Source organism: Nothobranchius furzeri, chromosome 7 (assembly GCF_043380555.1).
Source record: "Nothobranchius furzeri strain GRZ-AD chromosome 7, NfurGRZ-RIMD1, whole genome shotgun sequence".
Taxonomy (NCBI): domain Eukaryota; kingdom Metazoa; phylum Chordata; class Actinopteri; order Cyprinodontiformes; family Nothobranchiidae; genus Nothobranchius; species Nothobranchius furzeri.
In genome coordinates, this window is record NC_091747.1 from 63,839,937 (window position 1) to 63,857,436 (window position 17,500).

The 17,500-nt window shown below is 45.0% G+C and overlaps 4 protein-coding genes across 6 annotated transcripts in view; 2 read left to right on the plus strand and 2 right to left on the minus strand.

The window, feature by feature from the left end:
- The window catches only part of c7h18orf63 (chromosome 7 C18orf63 homolog), a 21,570-nt gene extending 19,316 nt beyond the window's left edge, over window positions 1-2,254 (minus strand). The window contains exons 1-3 of one of the 2 annotated variants that reach the window (XM_054750957.2): window positions 1,995-2,254; window positions 1,061-1,192; window positions 848-926 (exon numbers count right to left, since the gene is read on the minus strand). In XM_054750957.2, coding sequence (XP_054606932.2) covers window positions 848-926; window positions 1,061-1,191 — 210 coding nt within the window. In that variant the 5' untranslated portion in view covers window position 1,192; window positions 1,995-2,254. Of the gene's footprint in view, window positions 1-847; window positions 927-1,060; window positions 1,193-1,602; window positions 1,762-1,994 lie in introns of those variants that run through there. The other variant, XM_015955621.3, reaches the window with a different exon arrangement.
- A 677-nt stretch (window positions 2,255-2,931) lies between these two features.
- Window positions 2,932-6,745, plus strand: cyb5a (cytochrome b5 type A (microsomal)). Of its 2 annotated transcripts, none has more exons than XM_015955622.3 (5): window positions 2,932-3,227; window positions 5,033-5,161; window positions 5,242-5,271; window positions 5,345-5,379; window positions 5,845-6,745. In XM_015955622.3, the coding sequence occupies exons 1-5, from the start codon at window positions 3,090-3,092 to the stop codon at window positions 5,927-5,929; spliced, it is 417 nt and encodes a 138-aa protein (XP_015811108.1). In that variant the 5' UTR covers window positions 2,932-3,089; the 3' UTR covers window positions 5,930-6,745. The 2 variants fall into 2 exon arrangements, with proteins under 2 accessions (XP_015811108.1, XP_054606933.1); XM_054750958.2 differs by lacking the exon at window positions 2,932-3,227 and adding an exon at window positions 4,480-4,642.
- Window positions 6,746-9,145: 2,400 nt separating this feature from the next.
- On the plus strand, window positions 9,146-10,571 carry ppp1r3g (protein phosphatase 1 regulatory subunit 3G). Its single transcript, XM_015955623.3, has one exon. The coding sequence runs from the start codon at window positions 9,180-9,182 to the stop codon at window positions 9,966-9,968; it is 789 nt and encodes a 262-aa protein (XP_015811109.1). The 5' UTR covers window positions 9,146-9,179; the 3' UTR covers window positions 9,969-10,571.
- Window positions 10,572-16,790: 6,219 nt separating this feature from the next.
- lyrm4 (LYR motif containing 4) overlaps window positions 16,791-17,500 on the minus strand; it is a 31,955-nt gene continuing 31,245 nt past the window's right edge. The window contains exon 3 of the mRNA XM_054750956.2: window positions 16,791-17,407. Coding sequence (XP_054606931.2) covers window positions 17,360-17,407 — 48 coding nt within the window. The 3' untranslated portion in view covers window positions 16,791-17,359. The remainder of the gene's footprint in view (window positions 17,408-17,500) is intronic.

Consider the following 17,500-nt stretch of genomic DNA (forward strand, 5'->3'; position numbering starts at 1 on the left):
TTGATTCCAGTGTGCACACCTCCACCTGACAGTCACAAGGCTACAGCTTAAAGCCAGACCCCTTCCAGGTGCGCTTTGCATTCTGGGACATCAGTAGCTACCAGACAGCCGACACCAGATGACTCACATGGAATATTTCAGAAGAGGTCAATTCTCCATGAGGAGGAATACTCAATACTCAGTACCAAGAAGCTTCTTCCTGTACTTGCTTCTGGTAGCCCCCCCCCCCCCCCCACACACACACACACACTTCTGACCAATGAGCAGACTGAACAGACTCACCTGGGTTTTAGACTCTGGTGGTGGTCGGAGGGACCGGTGGCGCCAGCGCTCGGCAGCCTCGCCTCTGTCAGAGCGCCTCGGGGCAGCTGTGGCTACATCGTAGCTCATCCCCACCAGTGTGTGAGTGTGTGGGTGAATGACTGATTGTGTTGAAAAGCACCTTGGGGGGTTCCATGATTCTAGAAGGTGCTGTATCAAATACAGGCCGTTTACCATCCACTGATTCTAGCCAGCTAGCCTTGCTGTTATAGCTTTAGATCCTCGTTCATGAGTCACTTTGGATAAAAGCAGCTGCTGACAACATAAACATAGGTGTGAACGTTCCAAACATGTGACCTGATTCTTCTGGTCACACCACAGAAGGTCACGGTTTACTCGTTATGGTGGAGAGTCATGAAGACGAACTCCACAGGATTTCAGATCTGTTGAAGCTCAGACTGCCTCTGGTCCGATCCGTCCTTCCTAACAGTTTCCTGGTGTGTGTGTGTGTGTGTGTGTGTGTGTGTGTGTGTGTGTGTGTGTGTGTGTGTGTGTGTGTGCGTGCGTGCGTGTGGGTGGTCCTTACAGCCATGACAGCCCTGATGCCGGTGAAGGAGTCCAGGGAAGGACAGGCCAGAAGATCGGAGTACAGCAGCACCAGCGCTCTGTGGAAACAGGAGAGTCCAGTGGGTTTGTGTCTGAAGCTAGCTGTTCCTGTTAAATGACCCAAACACCGCTAAAGACTGTAAATATTCCTTAAACCTGACCCCGAGCTCCTGACCTCCATAAGCTCGTTTACCTGCAGGCCTTCATTTGTTTGCTCCGAGGCTCCTGGTCGTCTTCATCCTGGAGACTCAGAGTCACACACACCAGCTTCTTCAGTTCTGGAAGTCCGAGGAAAAACAGCGACTTTGGCTTTTCTCTACTCATCCTGCAGAAAAAACTCTGTTATTTTACTGTCATCTGAAACTAATCAGCTGGATTTATTACCTAATAACGTCAGACTTTTACTAAAAACACAAACAGAAAATGTGTCATAATAATGTAAGAGGTTGTGACTTCTCTCATTTAAATAAAAATTGTTGAACGTTTGTGACATTTTTCCAAACTCACTCGTAAAATGAACAAATATTTAATATTATCAGACTTCAAGGGTCTAACAAAACTATAGTTATACTAATCCATTTAAAACGAAAAAGTGACGAAATGTTGTTTTAAGGCACATCCACACATATTTAGCTGTTATTTTATTATGTATTTTAGCTTTAGTGAGTTCATTTTCCATCAAAAATCAAAGTTTGTTATAAAAATACTCATTTAAGATTTATGTAAGTGGCTCACCTTTGCGCCAGAGCGACGAGCTAATTGTTTTATTTTGATTTACCAAAGATTACTGATTCAACAACCTTAAATTTGTATTTCACAACACATTTGTTCGATTATTTCATCAGAAAACTCCTAAACTCGGCGAAGTTAGCAGAGAAACCTTAGTTAGCAGCTCTAGATGCTAAAGATGGGTGGAAAGTCTCGGAGACCTCTCACTCTGTTACAAATATAAGCCACTGTGTTTAAATGAGCTTAAATAAAAATCCATTTTAACATTTGCTCTAAACTCTGTTTAACAAAACAAGTTCCTTTAATTGAATATTGTATAAACGCATTAATATGGATAATAAGTAGTCATTTAGCCGTCAACAGTGACGACTTCTTTTTCACGCAGAGTGCAACTTCACCTCACAGAGATGATCTTTGACTAGGAGCGGAGCGTTTTTCCCGCCGGAGACCCACAGACTTTTAACAAAGGGTCTTCCTCTGCCAACGGGTTTAACCCAGACAGGATGCTGCGATTAAAGCGGAAAAGGTGGCCGCTGCCGCTGACACAGACTCGGTGGTTACTATAACAACCGTTACGTGAGATGTGTCAGATAACGTAATCCTTGCGTGAGAATGGGATTTCCTTGAAAATGGTTCAACTTTGGTGAACTTTCGCCTTGTTCGCGCCCTCGCCAATGACGGATAGTTCAAAGAGCCAATCAGCGAATCCCTCTGTTAACTACCAGGAAGTAAACCAATAGTGGCGCTACAGTGGTTCTGAGGGCGGGGTCACCATTCGTGCCAGGTTCTGCAAAGTGCAGTTTTGTAAAAATGCTTACCATACCGGAAATCCAAAAACCAGTCCTTCAACCTAAAACCAAAACGAGACTAAAAGCAAAACCGTAACTTGTACCAACATACCAACTAGTGAACAAAATAAAATTGTCTGAGAGCAACTATGCTATTTCAGCTTGTTCAGATTTAAAGTGAACTTTTAATCCAGCACTTTGTTGTCGGTTTTTAAAGTGCTTTTTAATAAAGTTTTTATTTTTTAAGTTGAATCACTGCTACCCCGTTCACACTGAGAAAAAAATATTCAGCTGATGTATTGTTTTCATGTTTTTAAACCTTATTAAAACAGAGCTCATGTATTTGAGTTTTAAAATTAAGAATTTTATTACACAGCTCCCTAAAATACTTTTGTTGTAAGTTTAATGTTATGTAAACCAAAATGAACAAAATAAACTAGACATGAAACACTTCACCCGAAGATTTTGCAGCTTTATTTTGAAGGTCAAGTCCGGAAGTAGCTAATAACCTGGTTAGCTTTAGCAGGAGTGAGTCGGCTGAGCGGAAACTTGGTGTGGACTGTTTCTGGGATAAATGTCGGAGTGTTTGTGCGGAGTCACGGTTCACACCGACTCTCTGGGATTACGTAACCTCACGCAGGCCGAGTAGTAGCCGCTGTCCAGCGGGACTTTACCTCCGACCCATCCGACGTTCCTACCACACAAATGGGTGACAAGGAAGAGCAGAGCTCTGGTGGAGTCAAGTACTTCAGGCTGTCAGAGATCGAGGCGCAGAACTCCTTCAAATCTACGTGGATCATCATCCACAACAAAGTTTACGATGTGACCAAGTTTCTGGAGGAGGTGAGCAGATCTTACGCATGGAAGTGTTCATGGTTTCACAATCACAGCTTTTACCCTGATGCTGTTTGAGGCAGACAGGTGCGTGGCTAGGCGTTACAGCTGTGTGGGGTCCGGGCCCCGCGCATCCTGTGGGTTACTGTTGTATATTAAATAAATGCAAAAAGAAAACGTGCGAACTCGAGGTCGACAGGTATTGGTTTTCCTATAGCCATGCCGACACAGAGGAGCCACGGTCAGCCAGCGGCCGATATGTGCGGCCGATTTTCTTGGCCGAAATCTAAACGTTTTCCACCTTATTTTCATGCTGAAATGTTACTAATAACATCCGTTCATGCACATAATGAATCAGTTTTTGAACCCTGAATTTAACGAACTGTTGAATCTTGTTTGTGCTCAGCTCAGTATTAAAGTCAGACACCTAAATAAAGTTTATTTAGAGCACTTTTTATGCAGATGTTGTCGGTAAAAATACATTTTCGTGAAATTCTGCAATAGCGCCGGGCTGCCAGAGGATGTGCCTGACTTTAAACCAGCTTTACGAAGGACAATCATTGGCCGATGGCCCTGTATAACAACGTATCGGTCTACCCCAAATGCAAACATCGTGTTCACATAAACCATCAAAACTCTAATGAAATAATCAATATGAACTGGAATGTATGAAATCATAGTTTACATGTTATGTGGCACCAAAACCAAAGTCACGAATAAAGCATATATGTACAATATTCATGTGTACATAATGTTGGAGTATTCTGATGTTTGATCTTCAGCTGATGCTTTAGTCCCGTGTCGGTTTGGTTCTGAGAACCATCTGATTTCCATCAGATGGTTCCGTTCCAGGCGTCTCTGCAGAACATCAGATATGAACGAAATGAGAAAAGCAGATAAAACGTTGCTGTTTGCAGCAGCAGGGCTATCTGTATTTACATGTATGTGTGTAGTGGCTGAGACTTGGATGAGGTCTTTAGAACCAGGAGAACATGGAGGTTCTGCTGATGATCAGCACCAGAACCTCCACCAGGCAAAAGCAGCTGGTTTGTTTATTTTTCTGAATAAATCAGTTTATTTAAATCAGAACATTTTAGTTCCTCCAGAGCCGTAAAATTGCGTTAGATCTGGATCAGCTGTGGTTTTCCTCGTTCTCCGGTAAACACACGCAGGACCTTTCACACACTGATAAACCCAACCCGCTGGACTTTAGCCTGAAGTCAGAACCGCTGGCTGTACAGAGGCCAGGTTGCAGGCGTGGTATCTGACGGGTTCTAGCTGTTCTCAGGGATCGACGACTGTCGCTCAAACAAGCCCCTACACACCTGGGGGCTTGTCCGGGATGCTTGGATGTAGAAAAGAGGAAGATGGCAAAGAGGCACACTGTTGGGCTGAGGCTGACGATAGAAACACTCCTGGTTCTGGTACAGCGACAGTTGAACGGTTCTGATGAGTTTCAGACATTCTGCTGCAGAACGTTAATGAGTATCAGCAAGCTGGATCAGGCAGAACCACAGATAAGACCGGGATAAACACGGGCGTGGTCCGAAAAGTTCTGTTACAGTAATCAGACTGACCCAGTCCAGAACTCTTTCCTCTCCAGCAGCGTTTCTGGTTCTGGATCAGCTCTGCAGACCTTCTGAAGGACTTTTTCTTTGGACTTGGTCTGATCTGTCCCTAGGTTCTGGTTCTGATGAAGACCATTTTACAGGGTTTGGAGGTTGTGGTTCTGGTGGAGGCCTGAACCAGGACTCTAGCAGTACCAGTTTGTGGGTTTTGGGTCAGAACCTCCTGAGTGAGTGTTTTTGTTTCAGCATCCCGGTGGTGAGGAGGTTCTGAGGGAGCAGGCAGGAGGGAACGCCACCGAGAGCTTCGAGGATGTCGGCCACTCGTCAGACGCCAGAGAGATGGCCGCCAGCATGGTGATCGGAGAGCTGCACCCGGTCAGTACCAGAATCAGAACCTCCACAGGTCTATAGCCACACCCTCACTCGGACGCTAATGTGTTTGTGTCCGTCTGCAGGATGACCGGCACAAGATCGCCAAACCTGTGGTGAGTGGGGCATTATGGGAAATGTAGGAAACTCGGGTTTAGGAGGGATTCTCATCGTGTTTGTGTTTCCTAGGAAACGCTGGTTACCACGCTGAAGGAGGAGTCCAGGTACACACACACACACACACACACACACACACACACACACACACACACACACACACACACACACACACACACACCGGGTTAACTGTCGAAGTTTAATGAGTTAAAAATTTAACCAGCTGGTTTTTTTTTGGGTTTAAGTTATTTCAGTGGGTTAATAGTAACTAGTTAACCAGCGGGTTGTTATTGTTACTGGTCATTTTTGTTGCGTTAGTTAGTTAGTTAGTTAGTTAGTTAGTTAGTTAGTTAGTTCTGGGTTTTCTGGCTTTGTATTCTTCATACTTCTATTTGTTTTAATAATAAACCAGCGGCTCAGTGGGTTCATTAATTAACCAGCTAACTATTATGTGTCACTACCCACAGGTAGTTATTTATTGATAGATATTTTAAATCCATATTCTTACATGTATGATTGGTTAGCTGTTTACTGGTTAACTAGCTGGTTAACTGTGTGCCTCTGTCCTGCAGCTGGTGGTCCAACCTGGTCATTCCCGCCCTGGCAGCTGCCATCGTAACGCTGGTTTACCGTGTCTTTACATCAGAGAGCGAGTGACTTAAATGGCCCGGCCGGTGTGATGTCATCACCCTGCGACAGCGATGCTGTGACTCCTCCCAGCGTAGAGCTGTGTTTCTAGAGCAGAATTCCTGCTTCGGACAACCGACCGTGTGACGTTAAACTCTGTTCTAGGATCAGCACCTCTAGGCTGAAATTCCCAGAATACATTTCCCTCCGTTTAAGCGACCAATCACGAGGCATTATTGTAATGAAGTCATTGAATATTCAGGTTTGTAAACGTTTCTGTTCTGCAGAGATGTTCTGGGTTTTGATCAGACGTGTTTTTATATCTTTGGACCTGAATGTGAACAGGTTTTCTGTTTGAGTGAGCAGCTAACGAGCTAACGAGCTAACGGACGTCTGCAGTGAGCTTCACGCCGGTCGATGCTGCAGATCTCAGATCAGATGTGACCAGAACCCAAACCCGTCACGAACAGCAGCTGATTGGTCCGACTCATTACAGCTTTGATTGTTTCAATCAGTTGAAAACAGGAAAATCTTTTAGTTCACAAATAAAACGTGAAGTGAAGCAAAGAAGAAACACTAAAACCTTTACAGGCTGTTAGAAATTCTCCATGAAAGTCAGAAAAGGTTCTGTACTCAGCAGGAACCCGGATCAGCTGAGCCCGATAAAACCCAACTGTAGTGAAACCTCCCGAGTCTGAGCCATGGTCCGGATGTCTGAGCGCTGCAGCAGGAACTAAAAGTGAGCTTCTGGGATGTCCTGATGCGTGCAGAACCCCAGACCAGATTCTGATGGTGACCAGAACCTAAACAGCTGCTTTCAATGCAATAAAGGTGATTCCTACCAGAGTTTGGTGCTGCTTCTTTGCTTTGCTGTGGTCATGTGACCTGCACATCTTTGCATTTTTTCTTCATCAGAAATATTGAAACAAGGAACATTTTAGATTGGATCTGTAACGGATGCAGGTGGAGAAGGAAACCACCCTGATCCAGCACCCTGCGGAGTCCCCGGGAATCCTCTCAGATAGGATTACCAGAGATCAGCTGGGATCCAGTTGGGATTAAGAATCATTCAGTGAGACGAAACGTGACATTGTGTTTAAAATGTCTGAAACTTGTTTGTATCATGAGTAAATGGAAATAAAACGTAGACATTTCCGTTAAACATCAAAACTGTTTTCAACTGCATTCCCTCAGATGAACCCACAATAACAAAACACCAGTTAGAGAAAAGCTAAATGCTTTTAAAACAAATCTAATCTAGAATCTGGACTGCTATTGGCTGAAGCTAAATAACTGGGCTCTACAGAATAGCTTGCCAGGCTATAAAAAAAACTTGTAGATCAAATATTTGAGTCAAAACATGAATTTATTGTCATTTCCTGCCACATGCAGCACACTTACACTTTAATGTTTAGTCGCATCCCTATAATAAACGTGTTTTATCATCTTTTAGAGCGTTTTGAGCAGAAAACAAAATATAAATATAAAACATGAATAATAAAGATTTTCCGCCATCTAGTGGCCAAAACCGAAAACTACAACACTTTTAAAGGGTTAGGTCCTTGTTTTCATCGTGCTGACAGATCAAACCTCGGCGTCTGAATCTTCTGAGCCTTTCACGTGTCTGATGGTTGGAACATTTGTGTCATGTATGGCTGTAGGGGTCAAGGTGCAGGTGAGACCTCCAGAGGGCAAGCAGGTAAACTCAACCATATTTAATAAAGTAAAGATTCAAAAGCGTGAAATCAGACAGAAACAGGACGAGGGATCAGGATGGTCACGATGACGGGAAGATCCAACAAGGACGAATGAAACCTGCTGGCTTAAATCATGGAGGAGGTGAGTTCATGGGACACAGGTGGGTGAGTGAGGAGCGGAGGGAAGGTGGAGAGTAACTCTGAACACATACAAGGAAAATCATCCTAAACACAGGAAAACCACACACACACACACACACACACACACACACACACACACACACACACACACACACACACACACACACACACACACACACGCACACACACACAGTATCTCTCTGTTGTTAGTTTTAACACCTATAAAGGGATGTTTCCTATAATTAACTTGGAGAATACAGGATAACGGACCTACAGCTGGGACTGCATCAGGAGTAACTGGGATGTTTTCTTCAGAAATGAATCAGTTATAATGTCTCCTTCCTGGTTAAACAACTGCTTTAACAATAATACACCCTCCTCCACCAAAAGATTATATGTAGATATTTATTCATTTAATTTTAAAACATAGTAACTTTACACAATAATAAAAAAGAACGAATAAAACTTACTTTAGGAGCAGATAGAAGAAATCTGCCCCATTCACACCATTAGCAAAGCGTAGATATTCTCACTAACAAAGATGAAGACCGCTGCCACTAATCAACAATCCTTGAATGCAGTTTCAGAACATTAGTTATTGATCATTGCTGATGATCAATACAGAAAAAACTAAATTAAAATAAAAAATACACCCAAGATTATTCATATCATCTCTTAACATTAAGTTTTTTTACATTCTGTTTAAACATAACTGGTCTGACTTACTTCAGCTACATTCTGGTTATTCCAAACAAAACCGCGATGAAGGGAAAGGATATGTCGCTTATGGTAGTTAGCACACACACCGGTGCTTTTCTGTTCTCTGATGTTTATCACTCACTTCCGGTTGTGTTAGTATAAGTAAACTTTTTCTGACTTTTATAATAAAAAATAAAACCATAAACATTTAAATAAACTAAGACAAACTGAGGTTATCTTTGTTTTATTATGATTTGGACTTCAGCTCTGCTGGAATAAAGGTGGATGATGATGATGGTGAAATCCTGTTATCAGCTGAAACGTGACGTCACGAGGCTGGCACTGGTGACGCTGTGTTTGTTACTTTGCCTGTTTTGACGCACGTCACGTGCCGGACGTGTTACGTAACAACAAAACCTGAGGGGGGAAGTTTTATCAACTCAAGAGTTGTGTGTTGATTTAAAACGTTTCTGTTTAAATGAGAAACACAAACTAAACCAATCAGAGGTTACTGACGTCACTGACCTGAAAACGGACTAAAATCTAATTTTTCTGCCTCATTTTAACTTTCTGTGTTTATGGGCTACCGTTGGGTGACGTCATCAACGTGTGTGTGTGTGTGTGTGTGTGTGTGTGTGTGTGTGGTCCAGGCACACAGAAGGGGGGAGTGGGGGGGGGGGGGGGGGGGGGGGGGGGGCTGGGGTCCCTATAGAAGTCCACGTCCCTCTGGACTCTGCGCACTCATGTCCCGTTCACCTCCACTGATCCGCGGTCCGGTTCGGTCCGTGCAGAACGGTCTGGACAGTGAGGAGGAGGGGGAGGGGGACCTGGACGACGAGCTGGACGCGTCCCACCTGGAGCGGTTCATGAGGGACCGGAGGAGAGCCCGGTCCCTGCCGGCCTACCCGGCCGCGCTCCTGGACCCGGACTCGGGCAGGAAGCGGGTAAAGTTCGCGGACTCCATGGGTCTGACCCTGACCAGCGTGAAACACTTCAGCTCCCAAGAGGAGCCGCAGATCCCCACCAAGGTCCTGTCCCGGTACAAGAGCTTTCCCCCGCAGCAGGACGTCCTGGGGGACCTGTGTCAGAACTTCAGGTCCAGTCTGGACATGGACCGGCTGGTGGCCTGCTTCCCGGAGCTCCGGGACGCGGACCGCAGGGTCCAGGAGCTGCGGGTCTGCCTGGAGCAGGTCTCCATTACGCAGTTCGAGGTTCGGGGGCAGATCCGGGTCCGGAGAGGCTGCAAGGTCCGGGAGGTCGGGATCCGGTACACCTTTAACGACTGGCTTTCGCACGTGGACGCGCAAGCCCTGCCGGTGTCGCCGGTGGAAGAGCCGGGATCCGAGGCTCGGTTCTCCTTCACCGTGTACACCCCACCGTTCATGGACCCGAGTTCGGCCGTCCACTTCGCCGTTTTCCTGCGGAGCGACCAGGGCGAGTTCTGGGACAACAACCTGGGTCAGAACTACACGCTCCGGTACCGGAGCATGCCGGACCACGGCTTCGTCAGCTCCGTTCTCCACGCCACCTGAACCCGAAGGACCGGTCCACCAGAGACACCGAACCCGTCAGTGGCTGTAAACTGACCAGAACAAACATCTGGGTCAGCTTCTGATCCGAACCCCTACAGCAGGATGTTCTGCTGGATCAGTTAATCCACAAATGTAGAAAAATAATCAAATCCTAAAGGTTTTTATCACTTTTTAATGATTAAAGTCTCTACAGCGAGTCAGGGGGGACAAAAAGTTTCTTTAGAATCCAACATGGCCGCCTCGCGCTATTAGCTCCCAGCCAGTAATTAAATGGACGATGAACCTCACATGAGCGAAAGTGGAATCAAACCTGTAGCTCAATAAATGTTTAAGGGATTTTCAGTCGTGTTTTTCTGCTTCTGTGTGAAAGTTACAAATAAATCAGTTCTAGATAATTTCTTAGAGCCAACGAGACAACAGCTAATCCTAGCTAGCCGCTATTTAAGCTAATGGGTAGTCCAAGCTAACAGCTAATCCTAGATAGCAGCTATTTAAGTTAATGGGTAGTCCAAGATAACAGCTAATTCTAGCTAGCTAATGGATCGTCTGAATGAAGACCAAAGTGTTGCTGCTGTATTAAATCAGCTCTAACTTCCTAAAATCCACAGCTGTTTGAGTCTTTATTTTAAAAACTTTTACTGCGTTTCACTTCTTTCTCATAGTTTTATTTTGTTCCATGAGGCCCCGCCCACTCCATACCAGATATGTTGTAAGTGGAAGTCAAGGCATGGGTGGAGACTTATTTCAACCAGACTTCCGGTTGGCGAAAGGCGTTGCTCAGAGGACCGAGAGAGCGCCACTGAGGCAATCATTGGCAGCATCCCTTTCAACCCCCCACCCCCACCCCCGGAGTTTCTCAGTAAAAAAAAAAAAAGAGTTGTTAACAAGAGCGCCCACGAACAGCAGACTCACCGCTCAGGAGAAGAGCAGACAGAGACTGGCTGCAGGAAGGAGGACTTCCTGTTCACCTCCTTCATTAGAAAACATGGGAGGAGGATGTTTTTCTTAAGGAGGCGAGCGGCTCCGAGCACCTACGTGTCATACGTGTCAGGTGGAGGTGCGGCGAGACTCATCAGGAGTCCAGTGCAGTGCAGCCACGTAGCACGGTACTGAGGACACCCTGCTGCGCTACAGCCCTCAGCTGTGGCTGATTCTACGTCAGTGTGGAGCAGCTTGCACCTGAAGATGGAGACAGAACTACAGTTTGGGGCTGAAGTATTACATTTAAAATAAGTTGTACTGAACTGCCAAAATGAAGATTACACGCGTGTACAGCACTATCAGACACTCATCTATACAACAATAAGCTAGTTTAGGTGTTTCTGGCTCTTTAACCCCAACCCTTCCCTCTGCAGCAGCGTATGCAGCGAAGACCTGAAGCAACAAAGGAAGAACTAAGTAGAAAAAGTGATGTGACTTTCACAAACAAATCAAATCTTTTGAAAGGGATTTAAAAGTGAACAATGAAAGATCAACCAATCAAATTTTATTTGTAGAGCACCTTCCACAACATTATCAGAAGCCCAAGGTGCTGAACAGCATCATCATAAAAACATTCCCAGTACCTGGGCATAAAAGCAAGATAAAAACATAAAATCATAAAATATCAAGAAAACAATATTACAAATACAGAGATAACGAAAGAGGAGTCTCTGTAGAGAACTGTTCATCGTGTCTTCCAGTAACCCCCCACCCTGCTCTCACCGACTGCTTCGTTCAAAAGACTGACTCTTTTGAACGGCTCTTTCAGAGCCCCAAGTCCCATCAATAGTAAAAAAGTCTGAAACTAACAAAAGTCTGATAAATAACTCCAAATTAAACATGTCTATAAAAGTTTGTAAAATTCTTTCTGTCCAGAAAATCAATTTAAGAACATTTCTTTGCAACAATTTCATTAAGGGATCAAAATAAATAAAGACCTCATGATAAACTTCATCATGAGGTCTTTATTTATTTATTTTACATTCAGTAGCGGTGACTAAATTGCTGGGAAGTTCTGACGAGGGATCCAGCCAATAGCAGCCTTGGCGTGTATGTCACACGAATCGCTGGCAAATGAAGGAAGCCAACAGTCTTCTCACAGACTAGCCGTTAGCTCATCAATCTGGTGAAACTAGATCGAGTTGGTTGCAGTTTGCAGTTTGAGCCTCTAGGTGTCACCAGATACACACAACATAAACACGAAGAGATGATGGTTTTCAGGTTTTGGTCCAAATGGAACAACAAACAGGATGTTCTGGGGTCAGACTGGGGAAAAAAAGAGTTTTTATGGTAAAACCTCTCTTGCCTCTGCATAGCTGCTGTTTGCTTCCTGCTGAGAATATTTCCTTCAGCTGGGAATCAAATATTTGTTTTAAGGTTGCAGTTTTTGGGACGTGATGAAACTCAGAGCGCCTGCTCCAACTCCGACGCTGGACTGGTGAAAAGTTCTGGATCCACATCCATTCGACATGAAAACATCAAGTTAATTCTGCAGACCCTGCTGCATCGTGTCCACTCAGACATTCTAATTCGGACTGTAAGACAGTAAAACGTCGGTTTTATTTTCTCGTTTGTGCTGAATTTGACTCATTAAGGAGAAGTTTCTGCAGCTTCAACTCAGATTTCCATTGTCTCTGCTTTTCTCTGGAAGCTGCTTCACATTTTCTTTCAAAATGTCTTCAATTAATAAAATAAAGGTTTGAGTCAAAATAGAAGTCACCCACCGGCTCTCAGGCTCCTGCTTCTAAACAAACAAAGACTTTTGTTATGGTTCTGCTGCAGGAAACAGACCCAGAAGGTTCTGTTTACTCAGCTTCTGATCTAATATTTGAGAACATTTCTGGTTTCTACAAACTCGTATAAAGATTTAGAAAACTTGATGTTGCAACCGCCTCACCTCAGCAGTGCGCCCAGGGCAGCTGTTGCTGCATCGTAGCTCATCATCGCGTGTGTGTGAATGGGTGAATGACTAAAGCACCTTGGGGGGGTTGTAGAACCCTATGAAGGCGCCGTTCACCAGTTAGCTGCCATCTCTGCAGCAGCTTCTCTGAACAGTTTTCTAAAATGTCGGCCTACAGAACGTGTGATCAGCTACCTCAGTAGCTGGGGCTGCTTTGGCCTGGACTGCTGCAGCAAGGCGGCGTGGCATCTGCGGCGCTGCTCAGGTGTACGGGAGCTCATGTTGCTCTGATAGTGGCCTTCAGCTCTTCTGCATCTCCATAAAGTTGGCCAGCAGCAGGAAGTATGAAGTGCTGGTAGATGGCTGCGTTGACCTTGGACCAGCACATGTAGAAACTTCACACTGGAGCTCAAGCTACATGGATTCTGCACCCCTCCTCCCTTCCTCCAGACTCCGGGACCTTGATTGCCGAAGAAAATGCAAACTTTACTTTGATCGGAGAAGATAACTCAGGAGCACTCAGCAGCAGTCCACTCTTTGTGCCTCCTCCACATTTCTGAATGGGTTTTGTTTCACAAGCCACTCCAGGGGGCGGGTATCCCTGGTGCTTGAACACTTTTTCCCACATCGTGTCCTTCCCGTCCCCACTCTGTCCATGTGCTCGGACACAGCTCTGTGAACAGCAGTGAGCTGTTGTGTCTGGCCCTCCTTGTGTAAAGGGACAATGGCCGTCTTTAGTCAGCAGTCTTCCCCACGACTGTAGCCTACAGAACTAGACTGCAAGACCATTTAAAGGCTCTGCAGGTGTTTTGAGTAAATTAGCTGATTAGAGTGGCACCAGCAGTCTTCAATATTGAACCTTTTCACAATATTTTCTGAGTTACTGAATTTGGGATTTTCATCAGTTGAATCCTCAACACTAAAGAATAATCTGAAATGTTTGTGTGTAGAGAACGAATCTAATCCACAAGTTTCACCTTTTGGATGGAATTACTGAAATAAACCAACTTTTTTTACTATATTCTAGTTTTACGACCAGCAGAGGAAGTCACCCCCCCACCAGACTATTACTCCACTCCCACTTCCTGTTTGAAAAATGCAACAAATGCTGTTGCCTAGCAGACCGAGAGGGCGGAGCCGCTAACAAATACACACACAGACTCACAGCGGCATTGTGACATCATATGGTACCAGCTAACGTTCTAGGGTACCTCTTAGCCAATAGCGATGGCAGATTTAAATTCAAAAGCAGTGCAGAGTTTTAGCTGACAGTTTTAGGCAGAAAGTTTAAACTTTAACTAAAATGCACTAAAGTGCTAAACTATTGACGACACGTGTCTGCAGCACGATTAGACACACGTTTCTTTAGTTTATCAGGAAAACAAGTTGGTTTGGGGGTGACTTGCTCTTTAAGTATCCTGTCTGACCTGGTGGTCTGGGATGGAGACCACTCTCAGCTACCAACTGGTTTAGAGACACTTTGGTGTTTGCTGATGCTGACAGCCTTTGGCAGCCATCTTGAATTAGATTGTCTCGAGACGTGAATCAGCTGCAGATGTTACCATCAAAACGTTTCATCAGAATCCATCCAGAGGTTCAGAGATGTTCTGGTGAGGAACACCAGCATGTAAAGCATGATAATGGCAAGAGATGGTCTCCTCCACCAGGTCTTCACCCTGACAGAAGAGTCAAAGACCAGCAGGAGTGGAACAGATCTGAGGTCAGCGCCTTCATCAGCTTTACCGCAGCTTATGTGATGAAGATGAGGGAGCATTCAAATGAAAACATGAAGATTTGTTTCTGACTCGGTACGTGTCAGCCGGCTCTCTGTCCTGTTGTCTTTATGCTGGGACCAAAGTCCGGAAGTCCTCTGAAAACTGTCCTGTTGACAAGCCGTCCTCACATGTTTAGTGAGTAAACACAAAGCAGAGGCACAGAAATTATTACAGATGAACTCAAGAGCCCATTTTACTGGAAAACATCCGATCCTTACAGGAAAACCCATCAGGTCAGCCCGGAAAACCTGGGATACAAACAGGAGTCCAGCGCTAGAAGGTCCTCCTGTGTTTGGTGGTCTGCTGCTTCGATTCTGGCTGAGAGGTCCGTTTCACCCGGCAGACTTAGATTAAAGAGTTATAAAGACTTAAGTAGAACCCTGGTTTACATGGAGTTCCTCATGGCTCCGTCCCAGTTCCCTTCATGTTTCTGTTGGAACTGGTGACTCAGACTTCTGGACCACCAGACCAGATCAGCAGGTAGGAATAAAACCAGAGCCTAAATGAAACCAGACCCTAACAGAACTGAACCTTCTCCTCAGATGTAAGTTTGAAGACGTAAACACGCGTGTGAACCAGCGTTTAGTAAACGTTGGTGCTGCTTTGGGTCTTGCTGTTGTTACATAAGGCAAGTAACAGGATCGATCTGAACTCAAAACCTCAGACAGGACACTTCTCTGGATAAAAGTCAGTCCCAGGATGTTCTGTGACTCTGAATCGTGTTCCTGGAGCTCAGTAATACACAGAAACGGGTCAGAACAGAGTCTGAAGTTCTGCAGGAGCTGAATGGGCATGTGCATGACTCTGCAGAAGCTCCACGGAGCATCCTCTCAGTGTGTGTTCATGTGTCGAAACATCAATTGGCTCTTGAGCAACGTGTGTGTGTGTGTTTGCCTTAAACCAACAGACGGGTCTATCAATAGAACCAGGAGGCAGCCAGGGGTCACTGACCCGCTTCCCTTTCAACCTCCTGCCCCAAACAGTTTGAAAGTTAAACACAGGATCCACAACCTCCAGGAGTTAGACAGGTACATCCTCCAGGAGTTAGACAGGTACATCCTCCAGGAGTTAGACAGGTACAACCTTCAGGAGTTAGACAGGTACAACCTTCAGGAGTTAGACAGGTACAAACTTCAGGAGTTAGACAGGTATAAACTTCAGGAGTTAGACAGGTACAACCTTCAGGAGTTAGACAGGTACAACCTTCAGGAGTTAGACAGGTACAACCTTCAGGAGTTAGACAGGTATAAACTTCAGGAGTTAGACAGGTACAACCTTCAGGAGTTAGACAGGCAAAACCTTCAGGAGTTAGACAGGTACATCCTCCAGGAGTTAGACAGGTACATCCTCCATGAGTTAGACAGGTACAACCTTCAGGAGTTAGACAGGTACAACCTTCAGGAGTTAGACAGGCAAAACCTTCAGGAGTTAGACAGGTACATCCTCCAGGAGTTAGACAGGTACATCCTCCATGAGTTAGACAGGTACAAACTTCAGGAGTTAGACAGTACAAACTTCAGGAGTTAGACAGTACAAACTTCAGGAGTTAGACAGTACAAACTTCAGGAGTTAGACAGTACAAACTTCAGGAGTTAGACAGTACAAACTTCAGGAGTTAGACAGTACAAACTTCAGGAGTTAGACAGGTACAACCTTCAGGAGTTAGACAGGTACAACCTTCAGGAGTTAGACAGGTACATCCTCCATGAGTTAGACAGGTACAACCTCCAGGAGTTAGACAGGTACAACCTTCAGGAGTTAGACAGGTACAAACTTCAGGAGTTAGACAGTACAAACTTCAGGAGTTAGGTATAAACTTCAGGAGTTAGACAGTACAAACTTCAGGAGTTAGGTATAAACTTCAGGAGTTAGACAGGTACAACCTTCAGGAGTTAGACAGGTACAAACTTCAGGAGTTAGACAGTACAAACACACATATCAAAGGTCAAAGGTCACAAATGTTTAGCTACAAAAATGAGCAAAAAATCAATTCAAATGTGAGACTTAAACAAGCTGACGCCCAGCAGAGAGGAAGGGGGAGGAGCCTGTGGAGCAGCTATCACATTCTGCTGCATCTGATTCTGATCGATCAGCCTTCATGTGAAACTAAACTTGTGCTAATCTGAGTTAATCTACAGGATTATCAAACACACAACTCTTTTCTTACATTATCAGATTTATTATAGTTGATCATAAACATATTTACAAGTTTTCCTCAGATAAACACAGAAACACAACAAACCTGCAGAGTCTGGTTTTACTTTTGGTTGCAAAATTAGAATAATTCATCAGATTATTGAAGAACCAGATCCCAATCTTAGTTTAACTATAGTGAAAACAAATGGAAAACTCACACTCCATAGAGACAAATGTCCCGCTGCATTGTGGGTAATGTAGGCAGCTGACATCAGTGCTCGTATAGTTTCATGGCTGTGTTGAGTTAAATCAGACCGACCTCCACCTGAGACAACAGGAAGTTTACGTTTGTCTGCGTCACCTTCAGCAGACGTGTCCGTCCGCCTCTACCTCCCGCCGTCTTCTCCTGGTGGATTTTGGTTTTTCTAACTCAGGTTTTATTTCTGCTGATGAAAACACTCAAACTCAGCTCCACACAGCCGTTGTCCTACAATTCCCACAACGCCTTTCACAGCTCCCATCTGGTCAGGCTGATCGGGGTCAAACAGGAAGAAGGCGGAGTCACAGTGACAGGCGCCTGCACGGGTTCTGAGTAGCCATTACTCCACCACGGTCTTCTGTGCCACGTACATCCTCCCAATGGACACCTGAACACACGCACGCACACACACGCGCACGCACGCACGCACGCACGCACGCACGCACGCACGCACACACACACACACACACACATCTCATCA

Coding starts and splice junctions, on each gene's coding strand:
- ppp1r3g (XM_015955623.3), top strand. CDS start 9,180: ATGTCCCGTTCACCTCCACTGATCCGCGGTCCGGTTCGGTCCGTGCAG.
- cyb5a (XM_015955622.3), top strand. CDS start 3,090: ATGGGTGACAAGGAAGAGCAGAGCTCTGGTGGAGTCAAGTACTTCAGG. Junction 3,228..5,032: donor TGACCAAGTTTCTGGAGGAG/GTGAGCAGATCT, acceptor TTTTTGTTTCAG/CATCCCGGTGGTGAGGAGGT. Junction 5,272..5,344: donor ACAAGATCGCCAAACCTGTG/GTGAGTGGGGCA, acceptor TGTGTTTCCTAG/GAAACGCTGGTTACCACGCT.